The sequence below is a fragment of the Siniperca chuatsi genome, linkage group LG16 (assembly GCF_020085105.1).
Source record: "Siniperca chuatsi isolate FFG_IHB_CAS linkage group LG16, ASM2008510v1, whole genome shotgun sequence".
Lineage (NCBI taxonomy): Eukaryota > Metazoa > Chordata > Actinopteri > Centrarchiformes > Sinipercidae > Siniperca > Siniperca chuatsi.
Window position 1 is genome coordinate 24,973,333 of NC_058057.1, and position 18,804 is coordinate 24,992,136.

General features: G+C 39.1%; 2 protein-coding genes across 9 annotated transcripts; one reads left to right on the top strand and one right to left on the bottom strand.

Annotated features, from left to right (window-relative positions):
* Positions 1-1,669: 1,669 nt before the first annotated feature.
* Positions 1,670-7,337, bottom strand: LOC122863052. Of its 6 annotated transcripts, none has more exons than XM_044169125.1 (9): positions 6,564-7,333; positions 5,998-6,312; positions 5,580-5,855; positions 5,309-5,404; positions 5,012-5,098; positions 4,884-4,912; positions 4,147-4,203; positions 3,711-3,773; positions 1,670-2,855 (listed from the first exon to the last, which is right to left on the bottom strand). In XM_044169125.1, exons 1-9 carry the CDS (start codon positions 6,622-6,624, stop codon positions 2,739-2,741), a joined length of 1,101 nt encoding a protein of 366 aa, XP_044025060.1. In that variant the 5' UTR covers positions 6,625-7,333; the 3' UTR covers positions 1,670-2,738. The 6 variants fall into 6 exon arrangements, with proteins under 6 accessions (XP_044025060.1, XP_044025059.1, XP_044025064.1 ...); XM_044169124.1 differs by having other exon boundaries at positions 5,998-6,315; positions 6,564-7,322; XM_044169129.1 differs by lacking the exon at positions 5,998-6,312 and having other exon boundaries at positions 5,580-5,670; positions 5,763-5,855; positions 6,564-6,692.
* Positions 7,338-7,582: 245 nt separating this feature from the next.
* On the top strand, positions 7,583-11,308 carry LOC122863041 (cytochrome P450 2K1-like). 3 transcript variants are annotated; one of them, XM_044169079.1, is made up of 9 exons: positions 7,583-7,886; positions 8,023-8,185; positions 8,301-8,450; positions 8,556-8,716; positions 8,866-9,045; positions 9,325-9,466; positions 9,565-9,749; positions 10,703-10,844; positions 10,925-11,308. In XM_044169079.1, exons 1-9 carry the CDS (start codon positions 7,680-7,682, stop codon positions 11,110-11,112), a joined length of 1,518 nt encoding a protein of 505 aa, XP_044025014.1. In that variant the 5' UTR covers positions 7,583-7,679; the 3' UTR covers positions 11,113-11,308. The 3 variants fall into 3 exon arrangements, with proteins under 3 accessions (XP_044025014.1, XP_044025015.1, XP_044025016.1); XM_044169080.1 differs by having other exon boundaries at positions 7,584-7,886; positions 8,652-8,716; XM_044169081.1 differs by having other exon boundaries at positions 7,585-7,886; positions 8,670-8,716.
* The last annotated feature ends 7,496 nt before the right edge of the window (positions 11,309-18,804 follow it).

The following is an 18,804-nucleotide window of genomic DNA, read 5'->3' on the forward strand; positions in this document are numbered from 1 at the left end:
AAAACCTGCACAAACACAAACAGGGAGACATTCACAGTCCTGCATTACAGTAACATGAACAGTTAGCACCAGCAGCTTATCATCATTTACACTGACTCACAGTCCCTGATTATTCATGTGCATTATCAGTTTTACACATCGTTCATTCAGTTTTTATTTTCAGCTCAGAGTGTTGTCGTCAGGTGGTCTCTGGTTCCCTGGAAAATAAACCACAGAGAAACATTTCAGCTCTAAACTTACAGTTTGTGTTAATCAGTCCAAACAAATGTTTCTCACCTCGAGCTCTGATGAGAAGAACGGTAATCGCAGTGATCAGGACGAGTTCAGCCACACGCATAACCAACATTATGTAGCTCAGAGCAGAACAATCTGTACGAGCTGTGGAAGAAATTTTTAGAAGAAACACATCAGGTAAGAAAAATATTTAGGGTGTAATTCATGTTTTTTTTGTTTTTTTTTTTACATTTCTGCTTCATTATGACAGTGACAGCTTGAGAGAGACAGAAAAAGCAGGGGAGAGAGAGGGGTGACGACACATAGCAAAGGGCCTGGGATGGAATCGAACCTGGGCCGCTGCAACAAGGACCCAGCCCTGATACATGGCACGCGCTATACCAGGTGAGCCACTGGGGCACCCCACGCATCTACATTTTATACCAGTCACTACTCTTGTGTAGACATGTTTCATATCGGATACAAATGAGTGAAGGAATCACTGAAAATCATCTATAAAAAATGTATTATTTTTGTGTACTTGTGTAAGACAATATACATTCATACATACATGTTATCTTTATCCACATCATGAACCCCATACAGCCACTCGACTGTGTGCGTGCACCTTCCATGTGTCCACACATTGCAGCATGTCTGCAGCTGTAACCAGAGAACAGCTCGCTGTAACGCTCAGTCTGTCTGATTTAGCTTTGGCCTTTTCACCAATCTGCCGAAAGATTAACCAGCTCTACTGCTGCTGCGTTTCCTGAAACACTGAAGAGCCAGGTAATACTGTCGCATTTATCCCGATCATATATCACATTTTCACAAAGCAAAGTGACTTCATCTCCAACTCTGACAGCGACGAGGGAATATTGTCCTGTTACTTCTGTGCAGGAAATGAGAGAAGAATAGTATGAAAAGTGTTTTAACAAAATGTATTGAATTTGATGGATAATAACAAATGTCTTGTTTTAAATTTTAACTTGTCAAAAGAAGCAGTAGCATCAGAAATAATGAGATGTTAATCCATCTGAAACCAGACATTCTGCAGTCAGTCTCTGCCAGTGTCTAACGGCTCCTTGAATTCAGAGCTTTTTTCTTAGATGGCCGTCACTCTCCATTGTGTAATTTGCTGATTTTGAGAAAGGAAGTTTTTTTTTTTTGCGTGTGAAATGAGGGCGTAATGTTTCAACTTTGAGGAAGGCACCATGGAAGTTTAAGGAAGTTGATGAGCCAAGGCTTCATTCACTGTAGTGCAGCCTCTCCCCTCTCCCCTCTCCTACATCCCACTTCATCCCATCCATCCAATCACTATTAAATGTTTTCTCAGGCATAAACTTGCATGTTTCCTGTTCTCCGATTAACTTGTCCTGCAGACACCCACCATCCTTCCACTGTCCCGTTATAGGTTTCCCAAAACATCAATTAAGAGCGAGTTCAGGTGCTCGTCTATAGAGGTTTGTATGTATATTTAGATGCAAAGCATGAATGAAACAAATCACACAACAGAATAATTTTATACAGTTAGAATCATCACACAGAGTACATTTCTAAAAATGATGTGGTTGAGAATGTGGTTCTGGTGAAATTCAAAGTCACTCTAGGTATAAAAAATGATTTGGTTTTCCCATCAGAAAGCTTTAACTATTCACTTAGCAATGTTTTACTGTTTAAAGCTGCCCTGAAATATCCAAATATTTACATCTTAAAGTCAGTATTCAAAACTTTGTCTTCCTCTCACATCAAGGCAAAGAGGCTGGTTTATCGTTGTGATTGTTTTTGGTGTGTTTGTCAGTGAGACTGAGATTTGGAAATTGTGCCTCTGTTCCCTAATCTTAACCACGTGTTATTGTAACCATGACAACGAAGCTCCTTGACAAAGCAGTCATTTCAACCCAAACCATGATCTTTCCCTAAACCTCACCAAACCTTAACCATGGCATTGTCTGATCATTAAACATATTTAATTTTCAACCGTGATTTGTAAGAGTTTTGGGCGACACAGAGAAATGAGGTCGTCCTGCTGATAGAGGAGTCAGATCAGAAAAAGCTTTTATGTGTCGTTCTACAGGGCATGGACAAACGACGTATTTTGTTGTTTAATTTGGGGGACTTGTTTTAGACCAGTCTACCTCTGCAGCCAAGAGTAGGTCTAGATAATACTCGTATGTGTACCATGCCTCAGTGGTGGACTCAACATAAAACACAGAAAGAAGTCTGCAACTCACCCCTCCCTCTCCTCTGCAGACATCAAGCCAGCAGGCTGAGTCTGTTTTGGGTGGTTATTCATGGAGAATATCAAGAATAACATACTTTAATAATAGTCACCAATTTACAGATTTTCAAGACTGATGATCTTTGAGAGTTTTCCTGGCCAGTGACATTATAAAGATCTGCCCATTATGGATCAGGCTGACAGGTAAAGACAGCTGAAGATTCCAATATTCTCTGCAAAATGCCAGTGGACATCCAAAATTGGTAAAATGGTTCTCAGGTACTGCAGTCTCTTATTTGTTTGGTTAGTTGATGGTGGCGTAGATGTTGCTGGGATCAGCAGAGGATCCAGAAGAAGAGGAAGCTTTCACCGTGCTGTAGGTCACTGCATCACCTTCATCATCATCATTTTTAACCCGATCCTGAAGAGCAAGAAGGAAACAGCACCACACGTACAGTAAATTGCATACACAACATAGATAAACTCAACATGTGACACAACTTAACCTGACAGGAGTTCTGAAAATCCTGATTTTGCTGCCATCTAACAAATGAAATATTCAGTTTGCTGCAGCCTTTATCTGCTAATTAGAATATTATATATCTTGTGTGTGAAGATGACATGTTAAAGACACATCAGGATTTACCCTTTCTGGACTACGAGTGTTTATAACATTAAATATAATTAAAATAATGGTGACCCTGTTAGCAAACAGATGTTTATTTATACATCCAGCAGTTATGGAGCAACATTATTATTCATTCGAAGTCATGTTTGTGTCACCTGAGTCCAATATTCCCTCTTGGTCTCTACCAACTCCTGAGGGAAACATCTGGCTCTTAGCTGCTAAATGCTCCATCACGTTCAGTAGCTAGTTCCTAACTGTCTCTCTGCCGTTGGGTGCTGAGCAGGTAGTGTACAGTGGGTTTTAAGAGGTTTTTTGCTGCCTGCTGAAAACGACGCCATGAGAGAGGTGAAAGTGAACCAAAACAGAAAAGTTGTGGGCCAGGCAGCTAAACAATGAGCTGAAACTCACTATAAAGCTCTGTGAAGCCGAGGGGAGCTGCAGATTCAGGTGATAAATCTCTGTAGGTTCTTAGCTACGAGCGACACCTTTCACATTGTCATTTGAAATATTGTTATTAAAAAAACAAAAAACAAATTTTTTGCAATTACAGCCACTTTACAGACAGGCTTTGTAGAATTGTGTTTCAACTCTTTACTTGTTTTTTCTTCATTCAGTAACACCACCAGTACAACCAATCAGACAGCTCACCTTGGCTTTACTGTTGGTCTTCCTGGTGTAGCTGATGGAGACGTAGGAAACTTCAGGATCAGCCTACACAGTGCAGACAACGTAATGACAGCTCAGTAGCATGTGGACTTACAGTATACTGACTCATATTTCTTTGACACTTTTATTTTTTCTTTTGTAGCTGGTGGTTTGATTTCTGCATGCTTTCTAGTTTATGAAGAGCTGTTTGACTGGATGTTCTCACCCTGCACTTCACACTCATGACTTCCTGCTTCATGTTTTTCTATTCTATTTTGGTGTAATCCAGCTGCATTGTCTTCCTTCCCTTTTCTTCTCTCTTGCAAAAGAAAACTGACCTCAACAGTCACTTTGTGTCTCATTCAGTTATATTTTAGAGAACCAACACACATAACAGCAAGTTTATCATTGGACTGGTTGTACAGTAGTGTGATCTCACCATGTCCTGACTGGTTTCTGGAGCAGACTCAGTCATCACAGGGTTTAGGCTCTGTCTCTGGACAAACACAGTTCACATTTCCGTAAATAAAAAAAATAAATAAATAAAAAAACCCACAATTTGTGCATTGAGAGAATGAGTTACGTGTTGTAACTATTTCTTGGCAAAAAATGACAACTAAGTGCAGTAATTTCCTTGACTCTTTTCATCGCTGCGCTAGGCTCATGTGCTGGGCAGATGGATAAACTGTTGTTCATCAAGAAATAGTTGATGTAATGTATGGATTAAACAAACATGATGTCACATGTCAGTAAGTAGGTTTTTGAAGTGCGGATAGGCGTATTTTTGAATTTGGACAGAGCGGAGCAAACTGTTTCCCTCTGCTTCCAGTCTTTATGCTGAGCGAAGCTAATTGCCTCATGGCCCAGCTCCATACTTACTCACCTAATCCTCTGCGTCAGGGTCACAGGTTGCCATTTGTTTTTTGCTATTTGTTATTTTTAAACTCAGAAAAGGAAGTAAAAAAAAGTGTATTTACCAAAATGTTGAACTATTCCTTTAATGTAATGTTTAACCTATATTCTTCCACTTAAAAATTTCCTTGACTTTCAGTACCTCAGTCAGTATTGATTATACTCTCTCCAAACTACAAAAACACTAGGTTGTGAACAACTACCTGGTTTGCTGTAAAGTCAAATATTTAATACCAACATTTAATTATTCAGTTTTAAACTCACAGTGTTTTCATCCATCTGTGTTTTGTTGCCTGAAAAGACAAAAGAGAGTCGACTTTAGCTTCAACGGTGAAAATCCAGCTTCTTCAAAACGTCTTATTGATAGAAGTTTCACCTGTGGTTGCTCTCACCTTTAGTTCTCTTCCATCTGATGACCGTCACAATGATTATTACAAGTGCCACTAAACCTATAGCCACAATGATGTACGACCACCAACCTGGAAAGCAAATGAAAACATTAAAAACATTTTGGCAGCAGCTTTCAGTTCCTTTAGCTAAAAGAGAAGAGAATTAACTCTAATAAGAGAATATCACCACTCATAGCCAAGTATATGTCTGATATTCATACTTTTGGCTTCAAAAGCTGAGAGAAAGACTGAAAGGCAAAGAGATTCTTGAAAGAGATGCACACAATTTTGAGTCACTACCTTGTAGTGTTGTTGGAGTATCACTGTTGCCAGGTGCTGTTATGTTGGTACTTGACTTTCTGTTTTCAGTTGTTCTTATCGTTGTCGCCTCCTCACCTGGACAGATGAAATAACAAAACCCGAACAAACAAACAAAATTTACCATCCACAGTAAGTGGGATGATATCATCATACATGTTTAAATCTATCAAATACACAAATGTATTTTGTGATTACACATTAGTCTAAGGTGATTGTAAACGGCTCATCATAATTTCAGCTGGTCTCTCACCTGAGGGCTGAGGGCTGAAGGGAAGCAGCTGCACTTTGTTAGTGTAGTCATCAGTCACTTCACACTTCAACAACTCATGATACTGTGACTTCTGCTTGAGAGAAGAGGTAAGAAATGCCACAGTAACTGTGCAGTCAGACTGCAACGTCTTCATGTCTTTGTTGTCTTTGTCCACATCTTTACCCTCATACAGCCACTTCACTGTGTGTCCACACCCTCCAGATGTCGACACAGAGCAGGTTAACGTCACCTTATCAGGGTCTTTATGTTCAGTCACTGGAGAAGATGGAGATATCATGAGAGAAACACAAAAAGAGTGAAATTAACTTCATCACTGTGATCATAATTATTGTAATGTTTCAGTATATTGTTCTAACAAGACAGTTTGAGCTGAAAACATTATGATGTAAATACTCACTGGTAACAACAGACAGATAAACATTTGCATCTTGTCCTGATTTTATCTGTCTGCAGGTGTAGTAACCAACATCCTCAGCTGTGACCTTCTTTATAAAAAGGGAACATTTTGCAGCAACACTCAGTCTGTCTGATTTAGCCTTGGCCTTTTCATTAATCTGCCCTTGTTTAATAAGCTCTACAGATTGTGCGTTTGAGCTACTGAAAAGCCAGTTGGTATTTTCACATGCGTCCTGATCATGTATCACATTTTCACAAGGCAAAGTGACTTCATCTCCAACACTGACAACAAACCTGGGGGTATGTTGTGGCGTCACTGCTGTTGAAAAGATGAGGAAAATGGAAATTATGCTGACAGTGTGAGGATAGTTTTTGATACAGCTTAAGTTTGCAAATGTATTTGTTTCCAAATTTTACAAAATGCAACATGTAAACAAACAAACAAACAGACTTGATTGTCTCAGTTAAATAAAAGTTACTGTATGTAATAACATCCCATTACTAATATAAATAAAGTTATGTTTTTTAAATGTTTTTGGTATTTCTGTATGTTATATGTATCATTACCTGTCAACTGAAGCAGCAGTATCAGAAATAAAGACATTTTAATCCATCTGAATTCAACCATTGTGCTTTGCTGTTCTTTTTTCTGTCCCTTCTCAGCTATTAAGTGTCAGAGTCTCTGAACTGGTTAAAGAAAAATCAAGAATCTATTTCCTGTGATTAGTGATGTGTAACTTCCTCATTGTCACTGTAAGTTCTCTTATTTCTAAGTTGCTAAATGTATGTAGGCAGAGTATGTCAGTTTTCATCTCTCTTTCAGGTTCTCATTTCCCTGAATTCGGAACACTTACATTTTAATAATTTTGTTCTCTCATCTATAGTGATTTACAGTGAGTGCAAAGCGGGTAGGATGGAGAGGTGTTGGGAACACAAAAACTGTCACAATTTGCAGTTCACACATCTGCTGCAAACGTTCAATATCTCACTCCAACCATAAGAGGGCACAACAGACTTTCTGATAGATGGGTTAGTCACAAGTCTTCCCTTTACCAACACCTTCATCCACGATACACAGAGACTGGCCAACATTGATACCATGACTTCATACTCACTGCTCACTTCCCTCACATCTTTTCTCTCATTGGATCATTTACTGTGCTTATAGAATTCAAATAACTACTTAACTTTAGATATCCCAAATCCATATGCTAACCTTATAGATTTTTAAATATATATATATATATTAAAGCTTTACTATCTTTATTAGTACATTACTGTCCAGGTAAAACTTTACCGCAATTTAATTCATTAATTTAACCTCTCTACTCTCTATTTCTGATCCAAATAAAACATAAACAATGAGTAAGATAAGATGGGTGTTAATTGATCTTTCAGTTATGAAACATACATGACAAGGATCTAACAGCTGTGTTTTGGTTTCATTTACTTATATATTATTTTACAATCATTTTACAAACATTGATTTACTTTGTCAAACAATGATTTACTGCTTTAAGCAGAAAAACTTTTCCACAGTAAATACCCGTCCTCCTTCCTCAGCTGGACCTTTGCCCTCTCTTGCAGCCACATAAGGCCTCTCTCTGCCAAAATACAAACAGAATTTGAGGCAGCAGGGCAGAAAATTCAGTTCACATAGTGGACACGATTTGTTTTTAATTCATGGGGATATCAGATCTTTTTCACCAGTCCTCCAGTTCTGTCGCCCTGTTGGGGGCTCTGGTGGTCCTGCTTCTCGTCTACCTCGTCTCCTCCTCCATCTTCAGCTCCCAGGAGTACGGGAAGGAACCTCGAGGACCCAGACCGCTTCCCGTGCTCGGAAACCTGCTGCAGCTGGACCTCAAGAGACCCTACAACACATTGCTGGAGGTGAGGCAGTGCCATAAGAGTAGTTTTCTTGCAGGGTTGTTGTTTCTGCTTCTCAGGCAGCTCTCTCACCTTGTTGTCTTTCGGCTGTGTGTGTCTTATATAAGAAAATGTCATGACGTTATGCCCTTGCTCTCAGCTTTCCAAGAAATATGGATCAGTGTTCACTGTCTATTTTGGACCCAAGAAAGTGGTGGTCCTGGCTGGATACAAGACAGTGAAGGAGGCGCTTGTCAACTATGCTGAAGAGTTTGGAGACAGAGATCCAATGCAAATTGCACATGATTCTACTCAAGGAAATGGTAAAGAACAACAAAAAACTGAGCTCTTTCTAAATCATTATTCTTTTCATGTTTACACCCTTTGCCAATAATCAGATAATTAGTTAACATATTTTGTTGAACTACTTCATCTCAGGAGTTATATGGTCCAATGGTGATTCGTGGAAAGAGATGAGGCGCTTTGCCTTGACGAACCTGAGAGACTTTGGGATGGGCAAGAAGGCTTGTGAGGACAAAATCATTGAGGAATGTGACTATCTCATTGAAGTGTTTAAGAAATTTAAAGGTAAATGTCTTATCATAACCAACTGTATGATAATCAACATTTCTGGCTCAAAAAAATTGTCAATCGTCGCAATTTAGATTTTTTTCCCCGTTTCCCTTGTTGCAGGAGAAGCTTTTGATACGACTCAACCAATACACTATGCTGTCTCTAATATTATCTGCTCCATTGTTTATGGCAGCAGATTTGAATATGATGATCCAGTGTTTACATCCCTTGTAGATCGAACAAACAGAAACAATCAACTATTGGGGACCCCTTCAGTACAGGTATAATTTCTTATGTTTCTGAAGTTTATACTTTCAGCATGTAATTTAAATACTATCTACATGATACACAAGAAATTGTTAGATTTTTCATGTACCTTGTAAAAAGTTAATGTTATTTTAAATACTAATAAATGCATATTCTTTGTCAGATGTACAACATGTTCCCATGGGTTGGCAAATGGTTTGCTGGCAGGAAAGAATTCCAGAAATTGTTTGCTGCCAATAGGAAACAGAACAAACAGCTGTTCAGTCGTTTGAAGGAGACCCTCAATCCACAGATGAGCAGAGGCTTTGTGGATGCCTTTCTGGTCCGAAAGCAAAATCTGGAGGTTGGGAAACATACATGATAATCAAAATTGATATGATGGTTTACACAACTAGAAGAACAATGTGAACTTGTGTACATGTGCCCTCCTGGTGGTGCTCATCCCCAGCTGGTGAAAACAAGCAAGGAATCAGTTCAAAACATAATGAGTCTGTCTACAGCCTCTCAAGGAGAACAGTAGAGTTAGCAATGAAAGGACCACAGTGCACTCCTAACTAAATAAAACAATCTTGTTAATACAAATTTTGGGAACAGGTGAATAATTGGTGATCTTTATATGCAGGAATCTGGGATCACCAACAGTCACTTCCACAATGAAAACCTTACGATAACAGTCATGAATCTGTTTGCTGCCGGCACTGATACAACAGCAACTACACTGAGATGGGGACTTCTGCTGATGGCCAAGTATCCAAAGATACAGGGTAAGGAGCTTAAGACGCCCACAACAGTCCAAGCATCAATATGTGCTTTACCAACACAAACACCATCTTGATGAAAACAAAAACTTTTCATCTCCCAGATCAGGTCCAGGAGGAGCTGAGCAGGGTGATAGGAAGTCGTCAGGTGCAGGTCGAGGACAGGAAGAACCTGCCCTTCACAGACGCGGTCATCCATGAGACTCAGAGACTGGCCAACATCGCCCCCATGGCACTTCCTCACAAAACGAGCCAAGACGTCGTCTTCCAGGGTCACTTCATTAAGAAGGTCAGACTGAATGAAACGCCTAGCATGGAGGGTCCAACCTAACTTGGAAGAATGAATTAAATAGTAAAAAAATAACGTGAAATAAGTTTTTATCCTTTTTTTGAAATGTATGGGCCATTTTTTCTAAAATGTATAGATTTATATTTAAATATGTTTCTACTTTATAACATTTCTTGATCAATTATTGGGAGTGAACATCAGGTCTGTACAGGCAAATATTAAAGTATTGATGTCTTTTCATACTTGCAAATTGATAACTTTCATTCTGTGTCAACATAAATCTGGATTATCGGTACAATTTTGGCACCGTTAACATTTAATCTTTCAGCTGCGTTCAGCCCCGACAAAACGCAGCAAAATGTTTATTTAAATGGAAATGGTGGTGGGTTGAGCACCCTGTTGTGTACGCAAGCGCACTGCACCCCACTCTCTTTTTAATATGGCAGTGTTTATATACATGTCGCTGCTGATTGGGTAACAACTCTGACACACGTACCAAATGAGAGAAAACATATCTCAAAGCCCGTTGCACACTGTTGCACACCGTTTTGAGGAAACATGTCGTTCAACCCGGAAACCGCAGCAAAACGGTGCACACCGTTTTCAGATTGAACGTACCCCAAGTGTGTAGATGGCTGGGGCAGTCAGGTGATGAGGAAAGACGGAAAGGGGGGTTATTGCAGGGCAGAACAGAGTGGCTGAATGTGGGAGTGAAATAACTGGGACAGGAGAAAAAGTCAAAGGGCATCTGGTGGACAGGACGAGAATGGCAATGTGTCAGAGGTAGTGGAAATGTGGCTGAAGAGAGGGTCTGAGGAGCAAACTGTGACACTTTCATAATTACACCTTGTTACCTTATTAATTTCTGGAGTCCATGAAATATTTTTATGTAGTTTGAAAAGGAAACTATTGCTTTGCATATAGAAAGCTTTCAATTTCTGTCTTGTCCACAGGGGACCACAGTGTATCCTCTCTTGACATCTGTCCTGTATGATGAGAGTGAGTGGGAGAGGCCACACACCTTTTATCCTGCCCACTTCCTGGACAAAGATGGGAAGTTTGTGAAGAGAGATGCCTTCATGCCTTTTTCTGCAGGTTGGTGAATTTAGCCATCACTTCTTGATGTTCATTTACTTGCAGACGACATGAACAATTTCCTTTGTTGTGTCTCACAGGTCGCAGGATTTGTCCTGGAGAAAGTCTGGCCAGGATGGAGCTCTTCGTCTTCTTCACCACCTTCCTGCAACACTTTCATTTCTCTCCTGCACCTGGAGTTTCAGAGGATGAGCTGGATCTGACTCCACGTGTGGGCTTCACCCTCAGCCCTTCATCCCATAAACTGTGTGCTGTTTCCTGTATATGAACAGGAGAGCTTGAAAATGCTGCTTTGCCCACTGTCATGACTTCAACTCAGTTATATTCAAGAGAGTAGCTTCTATAATTTCTACAGTGTCATATTCCATGTAGTGCAGCAGCACTGAATATATTCAATATCAATTAATTCACTTTCCAGTTATTACTTCATATCATAAACTTGTAAATAAAGATAAGACCAATCAGCTGGTGTCTGACTATCCTGCCGTTAAACATTGAAAATTTATCCATAATCACTCTTACTGAGCCACTTAAGTACTTTGGCTTGACAGCAGACTGACAGTCAAGATTCAAATTCAACATTAAAAATCAAACCAGGCTTTCTTCACAGAATTAAAGGCTGTCTGTCTTCTTGAAACCATAGAAATATTGTTCAGTAAGCTTTTATGTCTGCACTTGATTATGGAGACAGTCTGTATTTTCACACTGCACCATCGTCATTTCAGCAACTAAACCCTGTAAATCTCACTGTTACGCTTTATCACTAATGACACATTTCATACTCATCTCACTGCTCTCTGTATCACAAAGGTGGAAGGACTTCCATATTGATGAGAAGGAATAATAAGGAAGTTAACGCTTCATTAAAATTTTTATAAGCCCAGTAAATGATCCAATAACTACTTAACTTTAGATATTCCAAATCTATATGCTAACCTTGGTAAAAGGTTGCAGGTGTAATGCACCTTTTAAATGGACTGAACTGAAATCTGCCCTCAAACAAAATTATTCCATTCACGTTGGATATTTCAAAGCGTTACTATCTTAACTATTACTTAACTAGCCTTACTGTCCAGGTAAAACGTTACCGCAATTGAATTAATTAATTTAACCTCTCTACTCTCTCTTTATGATCCAAATAAAGAATGAGTAAGATAAAATGGGTGTTAACTGATCTTTTAATTATGAAAATATACATAACAAGGATCTAACAGCAGTGACTTTAAATTGGTTTAATTTATTCATATATTATTTTACAATAATTTTACAAACATTGATTTACTTTGTCAAACAATGATTTACTGCTTTTAGTAGAAAAACTTTTCCACAGTGAACACCGGTCCTCCTTCCTCAGGTGGACCTTTGCCCTTATTGAGATGTTATTGATTACTTTTGAGGCTCTTCATGGCTCCAGACTATATTTTAGACCTTGTAATCCCTTATGAACCTTCACGTAGTTTGAGATCTTCGGGCAGGGGTCTCCTGTCTGTTCCTGAGTCCAGGATAAAATCTAAGGGGACAGAGCGTTTTCCATCAGGGCCCCGAGGCTCTGAAACAACTTGCCCGCAAAAATTAGGTTGTCTGAGTCAGTGTCTTCGTTTAAGTCTCGTCTCAAAACACATTTTTATCTGAAAGCATATCCTGATTTGATCTGAACTGGCTGTTTATTTTATTGCTTTTGTGTATTTTATGTATTTTATTTCTTAATATTTCGTCATTCACTGTGGTATTTTATTTCTCTTGTTGTGAAGCACTTTGTTTTGATAAGTGCTCTATAAGTAAAGTTTTATTATTTATTTATTTATTTATTTATTATTTTTTATTGCAGCCAAATAAGGCAATATTGTTTGTGTTACATAAACTGCAAGTTACATTCTACATAAATAAATTGATTTACAGCCTCGTTACAGTTACTGCAGATAAAATATTTTCAAGAACAACAAATTTGCCATTTTGGGTTTGAGAAATGTATGTTGCACTTACAAAGCTGGCCAGTGGGTGGAAGTATGGTATGATGCACTAGCATCTACTGTGATGGCTGATGTGCTACTATCCCATCAAAATCCATGCATATACAAGAAAATGGCTTTTGAATAGCTGACCACTGTAGTGACCAATATGTGTGAAAGGGTAGGAGTCCAGACTTTAAATATATTGAGTATTTTGAGTTCATGTTTAAGTAAAGCAATGTGCTTGATTATCCTCTCCAAATATTAAACTGTAGGCTACATAAAGCTGAGAACATACGAATGGAAGAGGTGTTTGATTTTACTTACTGTGATAATTGTGTTGATGCTACGTGTATACTATTTTTACATTAAATAAACAAAAATCTACCAACTCATATATATGTTGTATCATGACAGCAGCACCAACAAAAAATGACCTGGAGACGATTAAAGTATTTAAATTAAAATACGAAACGGTTATTAACACTAACAGGCACTATAAGTTGTATCACTATCAAACCAAAGCCAGGCATAGTATCCTCAGGCTAACAGGCGAACAAGCAGTAAGTCTACTGCCTGACACTGGTACATGAACGAATCTGGCGAATCTTGTCCCTACTGCAATTTTATGATGTTGGTCTATTCTGTACACACGACATCTTCTGCATGTCTGTCTGTCCTGGGAGAGGGATCCCTCCTCTGTTGCTCTTCCTGAGGTTTCTTCCATTTTTTGGGGGAGTTTTTCCTCATCTGAATCGAGGGTCTAAGGGCAGAGGGTGTCGTTTGCTGTACAGATTGTAAAGCCCCCTGAGACTAGTTTGTGATGTTGGGCTATACAGATAAAATTGAGTTGACTTGACTACCGCACACGCAGTACACGCTGCTGTGACTTGGTGGTAGAGCGGGTCGTCCACCAATCGGAAGGTCGGTGGTTCGCTTCCCCCAGCCCACATGTCGAAGTGTCCTTGGGCAAGACACTGAACCTCAAATTGCTCTGTTGGCCCCTGCCATCAGTGTATGAATGGGGTGAATGTGATATGTAGTGCGAAGTGCTTTGAGTAGTCGGAAAGACTAGAAAGGTGCTGTACAGTACAGTCCATTTACCATTACCAAGAAGATGGCTGTGGTTAATGGGTATACAAAGCAGAGGACTTTAACTGGTTTGGGTTAAATATTGAAAAAGTGAACGTGTCCTGTGTCATGTCACCTCGACTTTTTTAACATAACCAAAACAAGGTTATCATGCTATCGATGCAACATGTGGAAATTGTAGGAAATCAAATAAAATATATTGTCAGTGACTGTTTTGTAGATAAGTTCAGTATATACATTGAGAAACTTTGCAGGTGCATTAATTAAGAACGTTTCCTTATTATGTTGAAAAAACAATCTTGCTGTAAGTGGTATATCTAGTGAGCATCTTTTATGCATGGCTTTTCTTCTGCTTGGCACCTCAAACCACGAGAGGAATACACTCTGTAGTGAAATGAGATGGATGAACCCAGCAATCCACCTGATATGCAGCAGCAGGCTAAGACACACAGCTGTGCAGCAAATAATTACAGATCCCACGTGTTTGGACAAGTGTACTTTAATTCACTTGGAGCAATTTCTTTTTTTAACCAAGCGAGTGCCTGGAAGTTCGAGTGTTATGTTACCTCAGTATACCCGGGTCCGGACTTAAATATATGGAGAATTTTGAGTTTTCAAGTATTTGGCCTTTCAGGCCACAAGCGTGCAGGGCACACTAACATGATATGTTTAAGTAAAGCAATGTGCTTCATTATCCTCTCCAAATATTAAGCTGTAGGCTACATAAAGCTGAGAACATACGAATGGAAGAGGTGTTTGATTTTACTTACTGTGATAATTGTGTTGATGCTACGTGTATACTATTTTTACATTAAATAAACAAAAATCTACCAACTCATATATATGTTGTATCATGACAGCAGCACCAACGAAAAAATGACCTGGAGACGATTAAAGTATTTAAATTAAAATACGAAACGGTTATTAACACTAACAGGCACTATAAGTTGTATCACTATCAAACCAAAGCCAGGCATAGTATCCTCAGGCTAACAGGCGAACAAGCAGTAAGTCTACTGCCTGACACTGGTACATGAACGAATCTGGCGAATCTTGTCTCTACTGCAATTTTATGATGTTGGTCTATTCTGTACACACGACATCTTCTGCATGTCTGTCTGTCCTGGGAGAGGGATCCCTCCTCTGTTGCTCTTCCTGAGGTTTCTTCCATTTTTTGGGGGAGTTTTTCCTCATCTGAATCGAGGGTCTAAGGGCAGAGGGTGTCGTTTGCTGTACAGATTGTAAAGCCCCCTGAGACTAGTTTGTGATGTTGGGCTATACAGATAAAATTGAGTTGACTTGACTACCGCACACGCAGTACACGCTGCTGTGACTTGGTGGTAGAGCGGGTCGTCCACCAATCGGAAGGTCGGTGGTTCGCTTCCCCCAGCCCACATGTCGAAGTGTCCTTGGGCAAGATACTGAACCTCAAATTGCTCTGTTGGCCCCTGCCATCAGTGTATGAATGGGGTGAATGTGATATGTAGTGCGAAGTGCTTTGAGTAGTCGGAAAGACTAGAAAGGTGCTATACAGTACAGTCCATTTACCAGTTAATGGGTATACAAAGCAGAGGACTTTAACTTTAAGGGAATGAATTTGGTTTTGGTTAAATATTGAAAAAGTGAACGTGTCCTGTGTCATGTCACCTCGACTTTTTTAACATAACCAAAACAAGGAAAATTACTGGTGAATTAGATATGAGCAAAACCTCATTTTAGAATGTGGAACATATTCTGAGTTAGAAAGACTGAGTTATTTGGACACTAACACTTGTAGTTTTGGTTTTGTTAAATAAGTAGTGTTGATGGAGAATGACTATTCTTGTGGTACTACCATCTTATAAGGGCCATAGCGAGCAAAGCATATTAAAACTGTAAGTCATGTACAACAACTTCCTTACTTACTATCAATAAGCAGTAAATAGGAGGTTATTGAGGGGAAAGCTCTTATTTAATGGCCTAGTAGTTTTAGAATATGGTAAGCGACCATGGTATAAGCGGGATAATGCCTGGAGTGGTTTCCATTATAAGGAATTAATGGCGACAGGGAGGCCAGAACCATCTGACATGCAGCTGGCATTATCCCTTACTTAACCTGCATCACCCTGTCGGGGTTAATTCCGCAATAATGACCGGCTCGCTGTACATTATACCTTACATAACAGTTAGTGTAACTTGTAACTAGGTGTGCAGATCTCAGTATGTCCTGCCTGGTCTCTTTGAATTCTTTTCACCACCATTTTTGTCGTCAGGTGGTCTCTGGTTCCCTGGAAAATAAACCACAGAGAAACATTTCAGCTCTAAACTTACAGTTTGTGTTAATCAGTCCAAACAAATGTTTCTCACCTCGAGCTCTGATGAGAAGAACAGTAATCGCAGTGATTAGGAGGAGTTCAGCCACACGCATAACCAACATTATGTAGTTCAGAGCAGAACAATCTGTACGAGCTGTGGAACAGAGAAATAATGTCAGTGAAGAAAGTTTTCGTTTTAGAAGAAATGAGCACAAACATATTTTTCTTTCCAATATATATTTGAAAGACTTGAATCATGATTCAATAAATCCAAAATTTAAAAAAAAGTAGGAAAAATATTTAGGATGCAATTTATGTTGACATATAAGACTGTTTTTTCTATAGTGCTTTAAACACACATCTACACTTTATACCAAATCTAGTTGTACAGGTGCATAAATACTATTCACTACTCTTGTGTAGACATGTTTCATATCGGATACAAATTAGTGAAGGAATCACTGAAAATCATCTATAAAAAATGTATTGTTTTTGTGTACTTGTAGAAAATATAAAACATTTTTTACCCCCTTCAATGACTATATTGCTGTTGTGGAGTAGGAAAAGGTGTTTCTCCAATCTGTAAAATGTGCAGTAACTAAGCTGCTTCACCTTCTTGTGCTGTTGAGTCACCTGGACAAATAACAAAACAAACCCAACACACTGTATGATGAGAAAATACAATCTATACTATTATTTAAATGAGAAAGAATGATGTAACCCTAAAAATAAATTAAATTCATGTGTTCATTTTCACATCAGGATGAAGGGATTTTAAACAGCCTGTTTTCTCACCTGAAGACAGAGGGCTGAAGGTAACCAGCTGAACTTTTCCAGTGTAAATATCTGTCACTTTAGACTTGAATGACTTGAAAGTTGGACTTGTGATCAAGATGCAAAGTCACAGTGGCTGAACAGCGAGACTGTGATGTTTTTACGTTATCTTTATCCACATCATGAACCCCATACAGCCACTCGACTGTGTGCGTGCACCTTCCATGTGTCCACACATTGCAGCATGTCTGCAGCTGTAACCAGAGAACAGTTCGCTGTAACGCTCAGTCTGTCTGATTTAGCTTTGGCCTTTTCACCAATCTGCCGAAAGATTAACCAGCTCTACTGCTGCTGCGTTTCCTGAAACACTGAAGAGCCAGGTAGTACTGTCGCATTTATCCTGATCATATATCACATTTTCACAAAGCAAAGTGACTTCATCTCTAAGTATTTTTCTGCGTGTGAAATGACGGCGTAAGGTTTCAACTTTGAGGAAGGCACCATGGAAGTTTAAGGAAGTTGATGAGCCAAGGCTTCATTCACTGTAGTGCAGCCTCTCCCCTCTCCCCTCTCCTACATCCCACTTCATCCCATCCATCCAATCACTATTAAATGTTTTCTCAGGCATAAACTTGCATGTTTCCTGTTCTCCGATTAACTTGTCCTGCAGACACCCACCATCCTTCCACTGTCCCGTTATAGGTTTCCCAAAACATCAATTAAGAGCGAGTTCAGGTGCTCGTCTATAGAGGTTTGTATGTATATTTAGATACAAAGCATGATTGATTTAGTTGTTATTAGATGCAGATATTGTACCAAAGCACAAACAAAGCATCACATTTTGTACAGACATTCATGTTGCCCATACGATGAATCCTATTGTTTTCTTATAGCACCACCATGAAGTTGAAATTTGTGGTTTTGAGTGAAATGCCTCAGCTATTGGAAGGATTGGTAATTAATTTAATACAAACATTCATGTCCGCCTCAGGATGAATTATAATAACTGTGGTGATTACTTAACTTTTAATCTAGCGCCATCATCAGGTCAAAGTTTTACTTTGTCCAAAACTTTGGTTTATGACCAAATACCTGCAGAACTAATGACATTCCCATCAGCCTCAGCTGCACATGAACCTCACAGCCTCACAGAGTTAGTAATTAGAGAGTTCTGGTGAAATTCAAAGTCATTCTAGGTATAAAAAATGACTTGGTTTTCCCATCAAAGAGGTTTAACTATTCAGTTATCAACATAAAATAAATATAATTATATGAGCTATACTGTTTAAAGCTGGCCTGAAATATCCAATTATTTGTTAGCTCAAAGTCAGTATTCTAAACCTTGTCTTCCTCTCACATCAGATTAGTAAGCCATCAGCAATAATAATCAGCAAAGAAGATACCAACAGTAAAGAGATTAGATGTCACAGCAGCCTTACAAAGATCCTGTGAAACTGGAAATGAGCGTGTAGGATGGAGTGTTGGGAACACAAAAACTGTCAAAATTTGCAGTTCACACATCTGCTGCAAACGTTCAATATCTCACTCCAACCATAAGAGGGCAAAACAGGCTTTCTAAATGATGGGTTAGTCACAAGTACAACAGACCACACCACACCCAACTGATGTCTCCTTCAAAAAGATTAGTGTTGTAGACCTACTTCTGTTTGCTGATTCATGACTAATGCAACGAGTCGTGATGATTTTATGCATGAATCACGCGTTAGTTATGCATTACTTAATCAGAATCATCTTTACTGACCAAGTAGGCTATGTGTACACATACAAGGAATTTGGCTCAGATTTTTTCATTACTCTCAATGTAGGCTACTTACACAGAAAGAGAGCAGG